Here is a 22,602-nt window from a genome sequence, read left to right on the forward strand (position 1 = left end):
TAATTTTTGATTTCTCATTTGAATTCTAAATTTTTTTTCTTCTAAATACATAACAATTACACTGGCCTACATTCACACATTTCCGTTGAAGCAGTAAAAGTTTAAAAAATATAATTAAAAGATTTCCTACTTAGAAACTAACAATTCATTAAACTAATAAGCATTCAGCGTCAACAAATTACATTCAATAAAATTCATAAGGCGCTTAGTCGTCTAGCTATTTCACTTTACATACTACATACATACATATATATGTATATGTATATCAAGTGAATGGGCANCGCTTAGTCGTCTAGCTATTTCACTTTACATACTACATACATACATATATGTATGTATATCAAGCGAATGGGTGTGTCACGTTGCACCTAGCGTAAAACTTCGCACCCAGGACGAAGTAGACGCTAGGCATATGTCTTTCATTTAAGATAATCACCGGACAGGTCATTGATATGCCCACTCCTGCGGCAACACAATATCCTTGATTGAATACAAAAATTGCGCATACCAATGAATACCCTTCGTCAGCGTCGTTGTTGGCGTCGTCGAATTGGACGCACTCTTTGCTTGTGCCGTCGCATTAGCGTCGCTGCTGTTAGATCCAGGTAACCACGATCTAACTGCTGCCATTAGACGCATCGGCGCCAAACCCCAATGCGCCAACTTTTGACTATTCACCACTGCATAACAGGAAGCCGTCACCGAATCTACGACAATTGTACCCTCACGCGTCAAAGGCGCCACTACACCCGGCTTGCGCACTACCTTCAATCGTAGCACGCGTCGCGGACTCAAGCGGCCATAATGATCATGCACCAGCACATAATCGTCTTCTTCCACCCGATCGGCGAACATATACTCCAGACGTTGTTCATTTGGATGCCAAACTAATACCAAGTGCGCTGGTGTCACAGTTAGCGCCGCTCCGCCATCTGTGTGAATTTGTACAAAATTCTCCATTTGCTCCAGATTTCGATCCATAAAGAGTATAACTTCACTGTAAACGGGCTGACCCGTAGCGCTCATGGCGAGTACCCGATCGCCGATACGTAAGTCACGCAACATTTTCCGTTGACCGTTGGCAAGGAGCACGCTGCTGTCGGCAGCAAAACAACCGCTAACATGTGGAATGTGTTGAGAATCTGGAAGAGAAGGAGGAAAAAATAGAAGAAAATAAATTAGTTGAGGAAAAATGTGGGGTAATTGTTTACTGTTGGCCAAAAAAATTCTTATTATTTAACGCTGCGTGAATATTAAAATTTCTATGCATAAACGAGTAGCCACGAGTCAGTTCATGTTTTCTAATCTCGGCTAAGCTCTCGTTCTCTTTGTGTGTGTTCTCGTATAAGTTAATCCTGTTGTGGTGGTTAGGTCAAGCTGGGTAGAAATAACAGTTTTGACTAAGCACGCAACAAGAATCTAATCCAATTTCAAGCAATAGGAGTACAGCAGGATGCAAAAAGGATCTGAGATTATTATTTTTTTTCGAATTTGCCTACATGGGTATGTGCCCCTATTCACTACGTCTCTATGTATGTATGTATGTATGTGTGAGTTTGAGAAAAGTAATTTCTATGCCGAAATTATCGCATCTATTCAGTGTAGGAGAATAAATGCGATTGGAATATTGGCTTTAGTCTTTGCTGGCTAAAGTCGACATTTTGAGCCGCAACGTTTTAACGCCATTTATTTTGAAATGTTTTGTTCCTCGATTTGCTTCTTAAATTTAGATGTTATGTTTAAATTCTCAACAGGGATTAAGTATATAGTAAATACTGCCAGCATATTTTTTTTTTACTCAGAATTCTGTACAATACTCGTAAGTTATGCAGAGAAACGTTGTTTTTTTAATTGGTGTTACGAAAGTAATCTTTATTTTTTGAATATGGAAAGCAAAAAAAAAAAAGTATGTAGTAAGTGAAACGTCCCACCCAAGCGTTAAATGGGCAAAATAGTGATTACGTTTTGAAACATAGGTATCCTTTAGGATACTCGCATGGTAAAATTCAAAACTTTTGAAGAATAACTTAAGCCTTTAAACAACTATTCTTCAAGATCAAAAATACTCATAATGAAAGGTTTCTGATAGAGTGGCCTTACTGCACAATCGGCCATCCGGTTGTGTCTTATGCAGTCGTTATGACAGCCAGACTGCTATCAAATCTCTTAAATCTAACGGAACAACGTCCAAAGTAGCCATAGAATGCACAGGGTCATTTCTGGCAACTGCTTAGCCGACGAGCTGACAAGGAGGGGGGACGGAAATATCTGAAGGCAATTCTGTTCAAAATGCGGGCATACCTCTAACGTCCTGCAAACACTGACTTAAGGCCGAACTAATCAAGGAGGTCTGTGGAAACCACCTGCCATACTACCAGATAATTTTGGCCAAGGATTGGTGTAAAGTGATCCATTGTTCTCACTGTACTGGTCCGGTTTTCTCGCAGATTAATAGTCGGTGTGATCAACGAACACTGTTTAATGGGCACGAATTTGCCGCAGCTGCGGAGACGAGGAGGAGGTAGAGAGCATCGAACATTATCTCTGCCATTGTCCCGCCCTGGTCAACACGCGCAACCAATTCTTCAACAAGCACGTTTCTGATCGTTTAGTCGACCTGAGCTCGGCGAAAGTTCTTGACTTTTTATGCATTATAAAACGCAGTTGGTTGTTCAGCTACTAAGGCTTCGTGCTCTGCGCGGTGGCAGCCGCTCTAACCTAAACTTACCTAATCTATAAGGTACTGCAGATTCGACTCTTAATGACTGCTTCTATACAACTAAGCTTCATGCAGGTATTCATGTGAAGTTACCAGGTTTGGAAATGGACCTGTTACGAATTCCCATGAGTAGATGACCCACGGTTTTCCAGACTGAAGTATTAGCTATCTTAACCCTCGCTAAATTTCCATGTTATGTTTTCAGATAGTCTGTCTAACAGGATGATATTTAGAAATCAAAATTGTTGAAGTCTACTTTAACAAATTTCTAATTTTCAAAGCAAACAATAAGGCGGAGATTGTGCTGAGTAACAGGCCACTGTGGGTTCGAATATAATGGGGATGCTGTCGGTTTAGGACCGGAATCATTTTGTGGTCACAGTTTGTCTTCTTCGAGAGCAATATTGAGAGCCGCAGTAATAACTGTGGAGCGGTAGTAGGTCAGGCCCTTTTAGATTTATTCAGGAAGACGAAAGTACGAGTATTTTGGCATAGTGGGTTTAGAACTCTCTTTAGAAATCCAAAAGGCCTCTTTAGAGCTCAATGTCTCAATTTCGCTATATGTAGGTCTCTGAACACAAAAATGATATTTAAGACAACTTATATTTACATTATTTATTTCTTACTTTACATCCACTTATGCAGGCCTGTCAAGAAGGGGGCGTTCGGGAGTGGGTGGGAGGAGCCAGGATTTTTGACATAACACACTCACAAATGATCGCATAACTTCCAGTTGAATTTTCTGTTTGAAATTTTTGCATGTAGAATATTTTAACCCGTTAACTGCCATGTAAATAATACACGACAAATTGTTTCGAAATGTGTATGATGTGAACTGAAATCCTATTGGAGTTCGACAACCACATAGTATGTATGTGTGTATCCTTTCTTTTGGACGTACAGTGTCTCAAACAAGTGACGCCGTGTTTTTTTTTAATATTTACAATGTTTTTCACGTACATTTTTTTTTGTTATATTTCCCATATATGTGAATCAAAGTTTAAAATTTTATATAAAATTTGGAAAAATTCCGCAAATTTTTCATAAAACTTTCAAACTTTTAGTCTGAATCTGAATTAATATAAAAAGTGATTAGAAATCAACGCGATTTTTAAGTCGAAAAAATGTTCTAAAGGTTTATATTAAAAAAAAATATTATTTTGATGAAAATTTGTTGAATTTTCCTTAAGTTTGTAGATAGTTTGAAACTTTGATTTATACACAGAGAAAAAAATCACCCAAAAATTAGTTAATATTACCAAATTCAAACTTGAAGGTGAATTAAAGTGATTTTTGTTTAACATTAACAATGTCATGGTTGATGCTTCCAAAAACTATTTATTTGGTAATTTACCACTCTTTTGTTTATATTAAACAAATTTCTTGTTGTCAATTTTTTCGTTTGAATACGCTTATGTTCTGCAATTCACGGATGTTTTTTTCTATAATTTGGAGATATAAAACCAAATTTTTTGTATCCTTTAACACGTTGCCTCTGAGGGGATCTGAACCCGGACCTACTGAAAGTTATAAAATAACAGAAAGCATCTCTGCATACTCAGCTATAGCCGTTCTGTAAACTCGCCCTCAAATTTTGAACTTGAAAAAATCTTCTTCGTCGTGTTCTCCGCTTAACAGCTGCTTTTTCGTAATTATAAAAAGCAGAAAATAAAAAAGCAAGAAATTACGTATCGTCTCTGACCGAATTCGAACCCTAAAATGCTGGAAGCCAACAAACAACAGCAAGCATCTCTGCACGTTTAGCTACAGCCAGATATACAAATGTTAAACTTCAATCACATTTCATACAACCGGTGTATTGACCATGAAAAAATCAAACAATAACTTGGTTGAAAAAGCCATTGTATTTTTTTGCTCAGTGTATGATTTTGGTTAAGGCTTGGATAATAATATTGCGAATACTAAAACAAAAAAATAACAACACGTGGTCACTTGTTTGAGTCACTGTAGTTTGGTTGAGGCTTTTCTACAGTGCAATCAACTGAGAAGAAGTAATGGCAAAATGGGTATAGAATACCGCGTCGTTATAAATAGTCTGTTTACAATTAGTCCTGTAACACCACTACATCCAGCCGTGAGAAGCAATTTAAAATGGTAGACCGATTCAAAGCGATGTAATGCGGGCATTACATTTCGATCTATACAACACAACCCAATTTGCCAAACGACTTCGTAACGACGCGCGGTGAACAACTTGTTCACCGGCGGCATTCGCGCACGTCTCGCCGTCGGATGAAAAGCACAGTTCGCCGGCGCTCCGTAAAAACGATGCTCAAAAGATTTAACAAAAACCATATACATACATACAGACTTTAAATCCAATTTAAAAAACCAGCAAACATTTCTAAAAAGTTCAAACATTTCAATCTGAATAAAAAGAAAAAATATAAAGAAGCTTACAAATTTTGTATGGAAAAAATCAAGGCGAATTTATATAAGGTGGTTTTACTAGCTCAGCGGATTTTGTGTATGTGTTTCGCCGCACGGCTTCTGATATCAAATTGAAAAATTTTGTTTGAATTTCTACATACACTCTTACAGATTTTGACAGTTTATGCCGCCAAAGCAAAAACAAAATACATGTAAACTTTTGTTTTTGTACTCCTGCTATCACCTTAATTAATTCGCTTTGGAAAAAATGAGTTCGATTTGACGTCGTTTCGAGTTCACCCAAGCGACTTCACCAAACCGACGTCGTAACGACTTCGATTCGATGAGAAAAAACGAAGTCGGAACCATTGTTCAATAATAAAAGGTTTGCTCAGAAACCAGTTTTCTCGCAACCTCTTGATATATATATCATGACCCCCTCTGACACACTACCTTTCCGATGCAAGAAGAATTATCGAACTCGATTGACGTGGTCCAAAGTTATGCGGTAACATAAAAAAAAATATTCCGATGAACTGATAACTTCCTCCTTTGTCGGTTAAAAAAGACTTCATTTCGACCACGTTTCGAGTTCACCCAAACGACTTCGCCAGTCGACGATTCGAACTCGTCCTCGCTCTGTGGCAAATTGGGAATGGTCAGCCAGAGGCGCACTCACATTGATGCCTGCCTGTATGCAGGTATGTATTTTGACTATGTGCGCGTATACTATGTGATTGCAGCTGAGAATGAATCGCATAGCGTCTTGAAAGGTCATAAATTAATAAGCCATTAAAATGCCTTAAATTATCTTTGCGCGCGCTATGTTTTGTTGCAACATACTGGACTCTGGCTCTGGTATTTTATCTTTACTGCTGGTAAGACTAAACTGATAAATTATTACAAAACAGAAGACAACAATTTCAGCTGCATAACAAAGAAGAAAAACGTATTTACATGTAAAGATGCTGCATTCAAGAACACAGTCATAACAAGAAACAGATACAGCGACCAAAAGAGGTTTGTGTTTGTATACTCGTATGTATGTGCTTACTTATATACACACATACATAAGTACATGTGTATATTATATGCTTGTAGGCGCATATTTATATATAAACACCTTTATAACTTAGGTACAAGCGGCAGCTGCTGGCGTTGGGCTAGTATGTATGTATGTATGTACATATGTATGTAGGTATGTATGCAAGCTGAGTTGGTGTTAGTATTAATGGTAGTGGTTTTGTTGATGCTGTATGTAGTTAATATTTTAGTTATTGGTGATCACAACATCAAAGCCACTGTTGTTTTGACCGCTCGCCTAGCGGTTGTTGCTAGTGTAATAACATGGACACCCGCTGGATGGTGACATTTGATGGCATGCGGCATGCTTAGGTCAGGCCCGTAGTCAGGAATTTTTTTTTGGGGGCAGCATAGCAGCAAAATCACTGGGATACAGATCGAAAAATTCCCATGAAAAAATTATCTGCGGTTTCTCGTAGTTGATGCAAGGTTCAAATGATAAGCTATGTACAATATAAGCTTGGTAATATGAAAATAAAGCTCTACACATTGCTGTAATATGACATATGCCAGATTTCTGGTAATAGAGGAAGGCCTACTCTGCGATGGAAAGTCCAGGTGGAGAAGGACTTGCCCTCACTTGACATTTGCAATTGGCGCCAGTTGGCAGAAAAGAGAAACGGCTGGCGTGCTATGTTGGAGTCGGCCAAAATCGTGTAGGCGGTTACTGCGCTTAACAAGAAGAAGACGAGATTATGGCTTGAAAGAAAGCCCATGAAATCTTCGCGTAGTACTTGAGTTTGTGAATCATGTAAGACTGCGACGTATCGTACACATAGTGAAAGGTGTGCAGTGCCTGAAACAACCATTATTTCATCTCAAAAAATATCTAATAATTTTTTTTTAGCAATGAAGGTTTTCGTTCTGAATGTCCGGACTTAAATAAGTACACAGTAGAATCATAAGCTTGAGAAAGCTGATTTGACCATGAGAAGACAGTTATAATTGTGGAAATTTACATTTCTCCCAACCAACCGATAACTAAAATGAGTGAATTCATGGCGATTTCATAAAAGGTTGTTTATGCTTTTGGCTTTGACAGCCTTAAACCCAAAAGCAAATACTACAAAAACCACCTTGTAGGAACGTACTACAGTTTACGTGAGTGACCTAAGTGCCCTTTGTAGAAAAAAAAAAAAATAAAAATAAAAAATATCCCATTACACTTCTGTCACTGCACTCGCCTCATTCCTAGCTATATAGTTTAACGAAGGTTTCACTTTTACCCCGTTGTTTTTTACTAAATTATGCGTTTTTTCCTATATTAGATAAAATTTAATGAATTAGCGTATGTAGTTTTGAAAATTTTTCTCAGGCCACGTGACCAAACGAACTTAGGGAGAATCTTGGTTTTTAGTAAAAAAAAAAATTCCATACAAATAAGGCTCCCACTAATGTACATACATACATGTACACCAAAAAATCAAATATCACAACATTTTCCTAATTTGTAGCCATACATAGGTCGCATTTGAGTGGTGAGGCTGTCAGAGCGAACCTATAGTTCGAACTTCGAAGTCTACGTAAAACTTTCTTCTGATAAAATCTATTATGGAACTGATTTCAAACTCTTCTTGGTCAAAGCATTGAAAGTGGTATTTGCTTGAAAATATACTTATTTAATTTAATTTAATTTTTTTTTCGTGTAGGTCTATTGTGCGTACGCTGCAAAAGTCCATTCCAAATTCTGGACGAAGGTGATAACAGCTCCCCGAAGTGTAAGAACCTTTGACTTATGACGATTGCCATCGCATACTATGTATGTATGTATGCGGGGTGTCCTCCATTAGCCCGTCAGAACCTACACATCGTATATGCAGAGAGACCCTTCTTGCTAAGATGGTACCTTAACTTGCAGGGTTCTGTCAGATAGTCTGTGTTAGTCCTCAGGTTCCCTTGTTGAAGATTCATTGGACGTTTCGAGACTTCTCTAGAGGAAGTTAGACATTGGGCAGCAACTTTAGAATCCTCCTTCTTCCTATTTAAGAGTTCTGCTGTGTATACTTTTGACTGGACTTTGTGAGAGCGTCAGACTTTTCGTTGTCATCAAAACCCTCATCTGGACCCCGTTGTACGTGCTTAATTGGTTCAATAGAGTTTTTGCAATCGTCCACAAGCTCTGATGTACATATATAGTTCTACTAGGATACCCAGAATCGCAGATATTAGAAGTGATAAAGTATTTTGCCAAAAAAAAAATTAGTGCCGGTAACAAAATCACCGATAAAGTGCAGAACAGATCTGATGCGTGCATATAGTGTTAACCAGAGATGGTGAAAACGCCGCTTAGAATCACTCGATGAAAATATTCAGCCAGATTTTATAGCATCGCAAGCAAAAAATTGTTTCAAATTACGAAAGCTCTGACTCAAAATCTTTTCATATTTAGCTACATATTTTTGCATTAAATACGCACCAAAAACTAGCGGTGGCAACGTCTTCCCCTTTTATCGTCTAATAGTTGTTTTTTTTTTTGCATGTATTTGTATGCATGTTTTTGTTTCTTTAATTTTACCACCATTAAGATGGTAATTGATTCTACCTAATTCGAATCCAACAGATCGTTATCCAATTAACTTAAGATGTTCTATGTATGTCCTATGTATGTACCTATTTATTTCGAAAGGTAGTATATAAGCAAACCTCCTTGCGGCACGCCTTCAAAATAAACTATTTAAGCTTAAGCAGCGAAAAGGTAAAAAGGCAAAGAGGTAGGCAAAAAAAAAACAACAAAAAAAAGAGAACTCAAAGAATAATGCTCAACCAAATATACAAACCTACATACATACATACATCATCGTTTTACTGATTCTCAGTTTCATTACATATCAGTACCATCAATCTCGGTAATATGCTTAGTGTGGCATATTATTTCACCGCAAGTGCTCTCTACTGCTCCTTATCTCACTGCTGTTCTGTTCTGCACTGCTCTGTTTTATTTTATTTTTTTATTTTTTTTCGATTATAATTGCATGTGGCTCATGTTGCATGGGATATTGCGTGTTCATTGCATGTCCTTTTGTGTTGTAAATGGTCGATACAAATCGGTGTATTTGGTTACCCAAACGAGCAGCAAAGTCGAAATATTTTACAACAAAAAGGATAATACATGAGCGCTCACACTTATAAAGAGTGCTGAATGGGCGGCTGTACGGCCAGCGCTTAGAAGACCACACATTGAACATGCTTACCGCCGGCTGACGGCACATGCAGTGAGTGATGCCTATGTACCATGCATACTATGTATGTAAGTATGCATGTAAGAGTTTCTTTTGTCGGCGGTGTTTCTCCTTGAAGGGCATAGCCGCGGGAGTGAGAGTGTGCTGTGAAAACTATTTATGTCGAAGAATGCTGATAGGGATGATCCTTTTCTCCTCATTTTCGTCTTTCATCCGCTTCCTTTAGCCTTGTTAGGCCATTTGTAATTTGTATTTTATTTAATGTTATTTTTTTTATTTTATTTTTTTTTTCAATGTTGACTGTGATTGTCGGCCCTTTTTTGTATTGGTTGTTCTTTGCTAGTCTCACGCAATTAGATTAATAAACCATAACAATAGAAACTAAAAAAAGGACACCAAAGAAAAACGGATCGACTGTGTGGCTACGTCCGCACGCGCGTGTGTGTGTGTGTGTGTGTGTGTCCGTGTGTGCAATAACTTACAAATTTCTTTGACAGTTGGCTACAAGGACTCTGCGCCATGCGTGCATAGCATAGCCATTTTGGCCACTTGGTGGCGGTACTGTTAGAGATCAGCAGGAGGGGCCACTGCGGCAAGACTTTGATCCTGTTAAAGTCTATTGAAATGTGATTGCGACAGTTGCGCGCAATGACATTTAAAGTCAAAATATTTAGTCCTTTTGTGGTTGACCGATGTGCACTTTGAAGTACAACGGCAAAGATTGCGTTTGTATGTGTGTATGTACATATGTAAGCATGCAATTCAAGAGGAAATGGTATACATATGAACATGAAGGTGCCTAACCAAAAAATGTTGGGGTTTTCCATTGATATTATAAAATGTATTCTATTTTAAGACTTCCGCCAAAATATTTCGGAAAAATATTTCATTATTTTCATTCAGCTGATACAACTACTAAAAATTTTTAGGCAAGTCTATTAAGATCTGAGGTAATTTTTTGGAAAAAATTGTATGAAAACTAGCTTTATTTACAAAAAAAAAAATTAAATTTGGCGGTATTTTCAAATAAGTCGAACTCACGTAACTCTTAATATTATATGTTTTTGATGGAAAATAGCATAGATTTTTTTTATAGAGAGTGATGCACCCTAATGTACGTGTACGTATATGAAATCGCCGGGAACAAAATTTCTAACTAGTTCATACGTTGGGATTTTAGTCAAACTCATCCGTTCTGTTTTTCATAGAAATAAAATGTTAACTTTCTAATTAAAGAAAAAATTAATATTATTTTGTAAAACACTTTGAAAACCATTAGCTCCGCATCAATTTCGTCTTTATCAGGCCTTAGAATTTAATGAGGGTTTATTAAAAGTATGTTTGCCTGATTTTTTAAGCTAAATAATTTACTGATTCCCTCTAAATAAATAAAATATTTACGCCATAAATGAAGCCCATTAACGTTCATAGAATACACTCAGAAAAAAAAAGATGACGTTCTAAAAAACAGCCCGACAAGGGTTGAATTTTACTTTTATAATTATAAAATTTTCAGAATTAATCGGTTATAAATAGAGAAAACTACGTATACTTTTGTGACCCAAATTATTGATTTATCATTGATCTAAGCATACAATTTTAATTTTATTTTTTTCTAAGTGTATACAACTAGAAATTCGTTTTTGGCACTAAAATTGCATAAGTATATCTACATACATATATAAAAATATGTATATTAAGTATATTATTTTTGTTATCTGTAAAGCAGGCGTTGCAAAGAGTAATTGAGCTTCTTCAAAACAAGCCCGCACGATCGATTACATCGATAACATACAAGTCGCCAGCATTAAAGATCGTTGCACATCCGCATTGGCAGTAAGTTCAACCATTAACTACATTACACATGTATGTACATAGTATCCGTGTAGAAATAAACAAGCCCACTACGAACGTAACCCTGCAAGAATTAAGTGGTTTTGGTGCCTGCAGCAGTCTCTTCGAATCAGATTTAAACTAATCCAATGTAATATACGGGTGGCGTGATAAGGATAAAACTTTCATTTATGTTGTATAATACAACTTAATAATAACTTTATAATAAGTTGAATAATACAACTTGTATTGATATTCTTTTTTTTTTAGTCGACTACAAACAAAGGAGAACGTTATCAATTCATCAGAAAGGTGTTTTTTTATGTATGTATGTTACCGCATAACTTTGGACCACGTCAACCGATTTCGATAATTCTTTTTCTGTCGCAAAGGTAGTATCTCCAAGGTGATTCCATACCAATTTGGTTTAAATCCGAGTCCTTGGACATAAGAAAATTTTTTTTGTAATTTCATTTAAATTTAATATTTTAAATTATTAACTTAATTTTTATATTGCAATTATTTTAAAAAAATTTTTGGTCGAGAAATTTTTTTTTTCATAAATTACATTTTTTTAAATGAATTTAAATTTATTATTATATGTTTCAAGTGAAATATTTCAGTTCCATACATTACTGCTATTAAACTTTCACGCGTACTCGAAACTGATATAGGCGGAAAGATCCATTATTTGAGTTTTACTTCTTCTATTTCTTTTGATGATTGTGAATGAGTTGGATGTTGCATCATCTTTTTGATCTGTCTAAAATGGGCAACGCGCTATACAAAGAAGGTCAGCGGCCGGCCTGAGAAACAGCTTTAATAAGACCAAGGTTGTAGGACTGCCAGTGATGTCTTGTGCTAACTACCACAACTCACATTAGACTGTGAGGAATTTCACCTTCATTGGCAGCCAAGTTACTCCCGGTTGACCGGCGAATAAGTAAAGTCAGAGCGGCCTTTGGAATGATGCACACGTTGCGGCGTGGCAACTCAAATGATTTTGAGTGCCAGCTTAAAGGCTTTTCAATTCCAATGTGCTCTCAACGTTGCTATAAGGCAGTTATACCCGGAGAGTCAAAACCAAGCGCTGCTAGTCATAGAATGATACTGCGAATTATTTTGGCTTCAAATAATCTCAAATGAGGAAGGCTAACATGGAACTCCTTGGCATATGGATTCGAAGACAGAAATGGAAGTGGTTAGGCCACACTTTGCGTAAAGATGACCTTGGAATGGAAGCCCTTAATAGGCAGAAAGTGGGCCTCCTGGCTTAACGCGCGAAACTTGGAGAACAGTCGATCGAAAGGCGAAACAACTTGGCTTAAGATCGGGAAGGAGATAGGAAAACGTCGAATTGTACTAGACTTCTATATCAACTTATACCGGTTATTTAACGACTAGTCTGACTTTTCACTACAGGGTAAATTCAATCACACACATTTCACACATACACACATACATATGCATGTCTTTTACGAATCCATGTCTGGATGCTTTTACGTTTTTTTCTTAGTTATAGCATTCACTTTTCTCTTTTTTCCAATACTCGTATGTATATATGTTTGTACTAGTCCGGTCCAACCTGGTCCGTCTTGGTCGGTCCGGTTCCGTGCTAGCCATTGGCGTTGGCTTTGTTTGGCTCTTCACACTCGTTGATATTAAAACAGGCGCGGTTTTTGATTGTTTTCTACGCATTCATTTTTTTGTGTTGCTTTTATTGCTATTGTTGGCCATATTCTGGCAGTTTAAGCACTTTTGGAAAATTAATTGTTAACGTGATTTGGTTGGTTAGAGTGCGTCGTTTGATGCGTGTGTGTAAGTGCGTATTCATATATATGTATATGTTATGTATGTATATGTATATGTTAGCCCACATGTACGAGCCATCGGATAAGAGCGCAGCCTTCCTGCTTTGCAGACATGTTGTAAAATATACTCACATATATACATACATGTCTGTGTAGTACATACATAGTATGTATATGCAATACATATTTATATATACGAATACATATACATATGTAATTATCTTTTACCATGAGCCCTGCCGCTGCTGCTGTTGCGTTGGCCGAACTGTCATTTGGAGTTTTCCAATTCGAGTTTCGTTTAAGTAGTTAAAGTGAAGCCCGTCTTTTCAACTGCGAACAGATGCGATTGGGCACCTTTTCCGGGTCAACCTACAGACGCTTTAACAATAAACAGGCGCCCCAGCACTACGACAATACATGCGGCATTAAAAATGTATTTGATTTAATTTTTTTTCAAAGAAAAAATCTCGATTTCGTACTCATAAAGATTTTATATTTTAACATACACACATAAATTTACGGCATGCCATTTGGATATTTTTAAGACATTATTTTAATTTTTGTAACCGTTGACACTATCTATGGTTAATTTGCTTGTAAAATCACACGCCGAAATTGTGCATAATATTAGGCCAACATAAATCAAAAAAATAAATAGCAACCAAATATTTAGTAAGAAAAAAAAAACGTATGCTAACTTGCTTTTGTTGTCACATTGCTTTTATTACTGCACCTTTTAGTTGCCCTCTCTCGTCTATAGCGCTAACCGCATTTATTCCATTTTGAAGCAGTCCATTTGATTTTATATAAAAGTATTTTTGTTCGCAGCCGACATTCGAATGTACAATTGTGTGTGTGCGCATCGCCTTTGTTTTGGCTTAAATAAGTATTATAGCCACCGCAACCTAGCATTGTTATTGTGGTTGCGCTTATTGCCGTTGTTTTATTTCTGTTGTTTCGCCTGTTGATGGTGTGGCTGCTGATGTCGCACAGCTTCCGCCACAGTCGAATTTCTCATTACTGCTGCTACTCTTTTGTATGCACATACATACATACATACATACGTATACCTATGCATGTTATCTTATACTCGTACTTTTTGGCTTCTTGCTCCTTCTTAGCCGCGCTCTTATTGTCGTCGCTGTTACGTTACACGTTCATGTGAAACTCAGCGGAGGTCGCATCATCAATTCGTTTAATTTGACAGGCGCAACCCTAAACATGTCAAAGCAGTAGGATGCATACGCACCTACTACATGGTAGTACTTACCACATCTCGTTCCGATTTTCAGCTTTTCGCTTTTGTATACATTTTAGCCATTTAAAGGTAAATTATTTATTCTCTGTTGTCCTGCTTTTTGTTAGTGTTCGTATAGTTTTTTTTTTGTGGGCCACTAGAGTTTTGGATATACATACATACATACATACATACATATATATGTACGTTTCTAAATGCAATTATGGGAAGGAATTTATGTCGAACGCGGAGTGCTAGGGCGTGAGTGAGTTTAGATAGAAGAGAAATTGTAAAAACATCAGAAACCTAATGCCCCATACTTATTTGATTCACTTTTTAAAAACACACAAAAAAAACGCAGATTTTGTACATTACAACTTGCACTCCAAACTTTTCAGATCTCTACCTTTCAGCCTACTAGTGCTTTTATCTCATCATTAGGCATTAGGGCGGAGTAATTTAATTTCGAAAAAAGTATATGGCATACTCGAATTCTATGTTCGATCCTAAGTAAAAATGGTGAACAACCTATATACCAAAAATGACGTGATTTTTAAAAGAAAACCCAGTGTATTATAATTTTTTCTTAACGAAAATAATTTTTCATTTGCGAAATTTTGTGTTTTCATGTTTAATGGTGATTACGTTTCTCCCGAAAAATGTTGCTCTTCCATGGTGTAAACTGTGTTTGATGTTACACCCAACTCTGTAAAAAGGCATGTTTTTGCCTTCTTATCCTTGTCTAGCATTTCATAATTTTGTCGTTTTGCGCAACCATCTGATTTTCAGGGCAACCATCTCCCCTGACAAAGCTTCAAAGAGCAGTGAATATACATTTTTCGCCTTACAAGAGTGTGACATTTTAAGAAACAAACACGAAATCTTCTAAACTTTTCCCTGATTTGAGAATCGAACACGAAAGAGGAAGGGGCATTTAAAATGCGACATTTTTTGGTAGAAACGAAAACGCCATAAGAAACTACTTCAGAAATTTGTTATGCGTGTTTATATCGTAAACAATTTTTTGGTACAATGACAAATACATAAATGCGGACTTCTAAGCTTAAAGTTTTCTATTTATAAAAAGCTCAATTTTTGGAACTATGTATATTCAAATTGATTCAGCTCAAGTAAATCTTTGTGAAATATTTTGTCGGGTGTCTTAGGTTAAAGCGTTATAAACTGACATTTTTATTAAAATTTTCGATTTAAAAAACATTTAAAGCACAGTTGTCCACTTCATAGGCACGCGTGCCACAACCTTCAAAAGCTCTCTGTAAAATTTTTATAAATAGGGCAGACACAAAATAAAAGCTTTCGCTGGCCACATCTGATTTAAAGTCATCTTTATTTTTTGTGAATTTGGGTGTTAGAATATAATGAATTTTCTAATTCCGATGAAAAAACAGTACCGATTTTATTTTGCTTAGAGAGAGTGATGCACCCTAATGTATATACATAATACATTTTTTCTGTAACACAAATTTGATGCTCACCTGATTTCACCGAACAGTGTATATGCGCTCGACTCTCATAGTAGACCCAATCGAAACCTGCTTCTACAGCGAGACGCGCCAGCATACCATATTTGGTGCGATCACGATCGGAAGTTGTTATATCGACAGCACGACCCTCATAATGCAACGAGTCGGTATGATGAGCATTGTCCTCGTCCCAACTTTCGGTGACACGTAACCGTACACCGGGCCATTGATTCATCACAGAAACCGCGAGAATGTTGAGTTTCTCTTTACATCGCTGAAATCAAATAGAAAATCATTATTGGCGACTGCTTTCAAGAAATGTTGGTAATAATAATAAAATGGTTTTTTCATCATTCCTCATCCTGTCCTCATAGGTATATTTAATTTTAGAAACAAAGTCATATATACATACATATATATGCCCAATTTACTTATATAGACATATATTTTTTGCAAGCAATCCCCCTAAAATGATATACATACATATAAATACTTTTCCCATTGTGAATAAAAGGATTTTAGGTCACTAGTCACTGGTTGGCCATCACTGCTACTACTAAAGAACACTGAATATTTGAGCATATTCCGCAAGAGAACGGAAGAAGCCAGAAATACGACGGTACTCCGACGGCAGGATTAAATAAAATAAATATTTTGTATTTATAAAGTTAAAAGGAAATGGAGTCAGTCCTTTCTTGAAGTTTTCAATTCGAACAATCCGACGTTTTGTTTCGATTTGACAGCTATAGCTGTTCATTGCTAATATTTCATTTATTCATTTTGGCGCTAGATTTCGTCTGGGCTTTTGACTTCGGACATTACTGACAGCGAGACGTTTATGGAACTTATCATAATAAAAAATGTAAGCATTTTACAGAGATCATTTTTATTAAAACAAAAAACTGCAAATTTTCGAATCGTGGCCCTTTTCAATGGTTATGAGCTTTTAAAGCTTCGATGGAAATCTGAGTCTTCGATAGAACAATTCAGAAAATGTTACTATGCTCATTAAGCCCGTAGTATGACATACCAGGTATGCGAAAACTAATCAACTATGCATGCCGAAAACAAAATCCACAAACAAAAAATCCCAGGTTTCAAAAAGATCCCCAAATACATTATCCCCAAAAATAAAATCCCCAAACACGATATCCCCAAACTTTTGAATAAATGATATTACCGATCATATAAACAATAGCGCAAGCCGACTCTTACCTCTGTTCTGATTCGTAGTTACATACATACACCCGATTTACACGATTCGCATGCAAAATATATTCCCAAGTTATTGGGATGCATTACATTTTCTATAATTTTCATTTCATTTTCAATTTGAGAAATAACGCGATTATAGAATCATCATTTTCTGTGTGAAAGAAATTCACGCGATTTTAAATCTAATTTGAATGTATTTCACACCGAAAATGTGGATTTTGATTTGGGGGATTTTGAGTTTGAGCATTTTGATTTTGGGCACATTGTGGTACACCCACCCTCTATCTGCTTTTTTCACAAAAATGAGTTTCTCATACAAAAATACACCTCAGACTTGACTGTCATCGGTGACATTAATGCTGACCTTGTATAACGCTTGACAAAAGAATTTACTATTAAATTGCAAGGTCAGAATTAAAATCAGTGTGGACAGATGGGTTCTAACATCACAAAGAAGTTTTTGTTAAAATTGCAGATAGAGGATATTGAATAACTATAAACCCTCGATATGTATGTATGTATGTATTCACGTGCCATATATTGCATACATTTAGCAACTTTTTACTCTAAGCTAGCGATTGCATACATTTAACTCTATTGGACGCTACACCTAATATGAGCCTCGAATTTTTTGCATTGCTCTTAAACACGCAAATCTTCTAGCCTTCTATTTAGAAAAAACTAATAAGTGAATACTTTTTCAAAAAGGTATTTAAATAAATATCGGCTTGATCTTAAGCAACAGCCCTTCTCTCTTATGTATACATATATTTATTTCCATCAATGTTGCAGTTGTCTTCATTACTGTGCTTTGTATACATATACAATATATAAATTCAGTACTATTTACCGGCTTATGTACACATTCCATTAGATGTTATGGAATTTAGAAAACTTATTTTGAACCTGTTGCGCTATGCAAACATTTCAACATTTACATAGGTATCGTACGCATACATATATGCATAAGCCGTTGTTGCCTCTCGTTATTTCAACAATGGACCAAAATAAATAAAAGAAAATATAAGAAGTTGTATTAAAAATCAATTTTCCCATTTTTTTTTGTGCTGTCAGTTACGAAGCAAATACGAAGGTGTTTATTTAAACGCACAACCTCTATCGAACGTTCAAAGCCATCAACATCGAGCAAATGCCTCGTTCTGCTCGATTGCGAAAGGTCGAAATGCAAATATTGATTTTTGCCGGGGTGTATAAAAAGAATCTTCTATGATTGTGGTAGGTGAATTTGTGCATTAATATCGGCGCAGACAAACTACCATTCATATATGACGTACATACATATAAAACAGCACTTATGGCACGAATGATTAAGTAAATAGGCTTGTATTTACCTGTGAACTGGCATTTGTTCTCTACGAGGGTGGGGTTGGAAAAAGGATTCAAAGGCTTTGCCGCGCATTTAGTCAATATTTTCTTATATGAGGAGTTTGAAATTTTATATTTGCATTTAAATTGCAGCAATGAGTGAAATATCTTGCAGCCATAGAGAGTTTTCAGGAACGTCGTCGACAACTGAATATGAACTAAGAAAATTTTGAACAAAAAAAAAATGAATAGCATGGCAAGAGTGGTTGAAAACAGCTGTTTATGTATCTCTTATTTCTGCTAAAAAATTGTAAAATCTGCTGTCGCATATACTTTGTGTCAGTACAATTGCCCATCGGCATTCGACCACAAAATCAATTATCAATGGCTATGCGATGACACACTGTGCGTCAGCATTTGGTAGGCGTTTGGTTTGTGCTATTCTTTGGTGCAGTGCGCGTTTGCAAATATAGTTCACCATCAACAGTTGCGGTGTTATTGGCACGCAGTGGAGCGGAGAGTGCGTAAAATCGATTTTGTGCACCTTATTGCAATGACATTCTAAAGGATTTCACAGTTCGAAAATTCTGTCATATATGCCATTTTTGTTTATTTGTTTGTAGTGTATGTATGATAAAACTGTTTGAAATTTTTGCTGCATACATACATACATGCACATCAAAATGTATTGTAAGCATTGATTGCGTCGCTTGTGCAGTTTTTGAAAATTCAATGTATGTAGAAACCAAACTGTTTATAGTAGGTGTAGCAAATTGCCGTTATTTATGCGGTTTTAATGCGGCATGCAAAGTGTAGAAAATTAATATTGTCTCGCTCAGCTATTTGCATGAGTTTGTGTTGGTTTTTAAAGAGAATAGAAGCCGAACCCCATTGCAGGTTCGTGACTTAAGTCTATTGTTTTGCAAAGGAAATATCAACATGCGACTGTAGAGGAAATTGACTGTGCAATGGATTTTTGAATTAGTTTCGACTTTTTGGATTTTTGCGTTATGTGTAGAAATAAGGATGTTTAATAACTTGTATGTGTATAAACATATGTATGTATGCATATTAGGATGCATCATTCGCCATACAAAAAATTTGCTTCTGGTTTTTACCGGGATTATATAATTTATTATATTTCGGAAAAGTATTAAGATTGCATACAATTTTATTCGGATAGTTTTTAAGACAAAACCAATAAAATGAGGGGATATGCATTAGAAAAGGACAACTTTGATTTTTTTTTGGGACAGACTAATGCAGTGCCGGCTAAAACGTGCACATTATACAGTTTCGTTTTCGTGCTTTCACATCGGCGCTAACGATGTATATGCACGAAGTTAGTTGCCACACACTTTCACGCAGTTGTTTTAGTATTCGTGTGGCCGGCACTGGCCTAATGGTTACAGATTAAGGCGCACCAATTTGTATGGGAAATTTTTTGGACTAAATATAAGCGTATAGCACTGAAGAATTCTACACGTAATTCTAACCTAATTTACTGAAGAAACCATGGGTCTAAAATCCATTAGGAGTTTGCCAAACTGCGAAAATAGGTTTTCGGTAGTGTCGTAAAGAATTTCTTAAGGGGTTTTTCGGTACGAGGAATCCAATTCTGCACTCGTCTTTTTGCTAAAACTTCCACCTGGGAGCGCAACAGGGCAATTTTAACATTTTCTTCGAAATTTTGTTTTCGCTATTAGGCAAACTATAAATTAATTATAGAACCATGATTTCTGCGGCGATTTCGCTAAGAATTACACGTTATTATTCTTTACACGCATAGGAAAAAAATATTTATTTATATATGTATTTTATTTCATACCAAAATGCGGAGTTTGTAAAAAAATTTCAGTTCAATTAAAATCAATAACTAGCAATTCTTACTTGCCGAATAAGTAGATTGAATGTACCCAATGCCAGTTAAGAAAACTTTTAAGTCATTTGCATTCCCAAGTTTATCCAGATCATATGTGCTCACAGAGCTGGGTCGTAACGATTCCTTTAGGAATTAAATTACTCCCAATTACAGATTACAAGGAATTGTAATTAGGAATCAATTCCTTCAGTCCACAGCAAAGGAATCGATTACTTTTTCAATTCCTTGAAGTAATTTCAAATGTAATTGGGTTTTTCTTTAATTCCATTACAAGGAATTTCATATTGTAATTGGAATAAATTACGTGCTAGTAATGTAATTTTTTTTTTCCAATTCCTTTGAAAGGAATTGAAAATGTAATTGATTTTTTTTCAATTCCATTACCTGGAATTGCAATGGTACTTTAGTTTTTCCAATTACTCAAAGGAATTGTAAAAGTAATCGAGAAACTGAAAGTTCATTCACGAATATACAATGTGGAATTTTTGTTGTGGTCAAAGATTAAAATCGAAAGCACACATTGGACATCTTCTATGTATATCTATATATATATATAAATGTTGTGTTCGTATGTCACGGTCATCAAAACCCGAGAACGGCTGAACCGATTTGAATAATATTTTTTTTATTATTCGGTATAATACCAGAACCAATGATATCGCAAAAATTTGGTGGGTTGCCACCTATTTTAAAATTTAATTAATTTAAAATCAATGAATTATTACAATATGGGTATTAAGTTAAAGAGGTTTAAGAAAGATAACTGCTGGAAGTATTTTTGACGAGGGTGGCCTCCTATTTGAAAATTTAAACTCAGTCAAATTGTTAAAAAAAATGAAATATTGCCATGTGGGTGTCAAACTAAAGAGTTTTAAGAAGGCTTACTGCCGAAAATATGTTTGAGGAGGGTTGCCATCTGTTTGAAAATTTAACTAAATTACATTGATAAAATAAATAAAATATTACAATATGGGTATCAAATTAAAAAGGTTTGAGAAAGATAACTGTTGGAGGGGGCTGCAAGGGGGCTGCCACCTATTTGGAAATTGTAACTCAGTTAAATTGATAAAGTAAATGCAATGTTGGCATGTGGGTGTCTAACTAAAGAGTTTTAAAAAGGCTTACAGTCTACCATGAACACTTCCAGAAATATGCAATATGAAAAGTTCGGTTTATATGGGAGGTGCCACACGCCATTCTCCAACCATGCAAATTTTTCTCCATGAGTATGGAATTGGTCTTATATATGTATATAGATATCACCATACCCAGTTCTAGTCCTCTACCACAAATATATGCAGTTTGAAAAATTCGGTTTGTATGGGAGGTGCCACGCCCCCTTTCTATATCGAAACTTTTTTTAGCTATAACCATCCTTGGAAAGTCTGCAGTAGATTCCGAAATTTCAAAAAAATCGGTACGGCCTTTCTCGAGCTTTGCGAACAGAAAAAAACGCCTTTCAAAATATATATTAGTATAGACTAGCCAAACTCTGCTTGTTTTGCGGGTTAAAACACTACTACCGATGAAAATCGATGGATAAATAAACAAGTTTGCAAGGGTTAAGTGAAAGTGCAATAATTTTTTGTATGAAATACTAGCAGGAAATTTAACAAAGCTATTGCAATTCAACGGTAAAAAATTTTTTTTTATGAATTTTTCGATTACTTTTTAAATTACTTTGAGGAATGGAATTGGAAAAAAAATCAATTACATTTTCAATTCCTTTCAAAGGAATTGGGAAAAAAAATTACATTTTCAATTCCTTTCAAAGGAATTGAAATAAAAGAAATTACATTACTAGCACGTAATTTATTCCAATTACAATATGAAATTCCTTGTAATGGAATTAAAGAAAAAAACAATTCCATTTGAAATTACTTCAAGGAATTGAAAAAGTAATCGATTCCTTTGCAGGGAACTAAAGGAATTGAACCTAATTACAATTACTGAGGAATGTAATTATAATTGTAATGTAATTGCATTTACCCAGCTCTGTGTGCTCATATTTAATTCTAAATTCCATCCTATTTAGATACACACATACACATGTTTTAATATAGGATATCAATATTTGTAACTCCGTGTCATACATGCTCACATTATGCATACTTTAGAGTGGCACTTGTTTTTTCTTAAATCACCTAAACAGTTGTCAAGTCGCTTGAGACATCACTTATGTACATTATTAAAAGGCTTAACCATCTAAGTGTCCAAACGCATGGTCGCATTGTCAGTTAAGAGAAAATAAAACCAAAAAAAAAAAAATAAAAATATTTATGCAAATGTAATGCACTTAAGTCCTCGTACAACGCACATTCAAGTATCGCTCGCTTAAAAACATCACCAAGATACATAGATGATGCAAGCACTCGAAAGCGGCGCACAATGAATGAGTCGCGGTAGATTATAGTGGTCCGGTCAACTGCTAATGAGCACAAA

At 35.8% G+C, this 22,602-nt stretch overlaps 1 protein-coding gene and 1 long non-coding RNA gene across 2 annotated transcripts in view; one reads left to right on the plus strand and one right to left on the minus strand.

The window, feature by feature from the left end:
* Positions 1-288: 288 nt before the first annotated feature.
* Positions 289-22,602, minus strand: part of hh (hedgehog signaling protein) — a 54,067-nt gene continuing 31,753 nt past the window's right edge. The window contains exons 2-3 of the mRNA XM_017615731.1: positions 15,750-16,011; positions 289-1,142 (exon numbers count right to left, since the gene is read on the minus strand). Of these exons, the coding sequence (XP_017471220.1) occupies positions 445-1,142; positions 15,750-16,011 (960 nt within the window). The 3' untranslated portion in view covers positions 289-444. The remainder of the gene's footprint in view (positions 1,143-15,749; positions 16,012-22,602) is intronic.
* On the plus strand, positions 11,657-21,278 carry LOC108362655 (uncharacterized). Its single transcript, XR_001847501.1, has 3 exons — positions 11,657-11,669; positions 21,065-21,068; positions 21,185-21,278. It is a non-coding gene; the product is annotated as an uncharacterized LOC108362655 (long non-coding RNA).

Source organism: Rhagoletis zephyria, unplaced genomic scaffold (genome assembly GCF_001687245.7).
Source record: "Rhagoletis zephyria isolate East Lansing unplaced genomic scaffold, Rhagoletis_zephyria_1.1 Rzeph_scaffold_01061, whole genome shotgun sequence".
NCBI classification, from domain to species: domain Eukaryota; kingdom Metazoa; phylum Arthropoda; class Insecta; order Diptera; family Tephritidae; genus Rhagoletis; species Rhagoletis zephyria.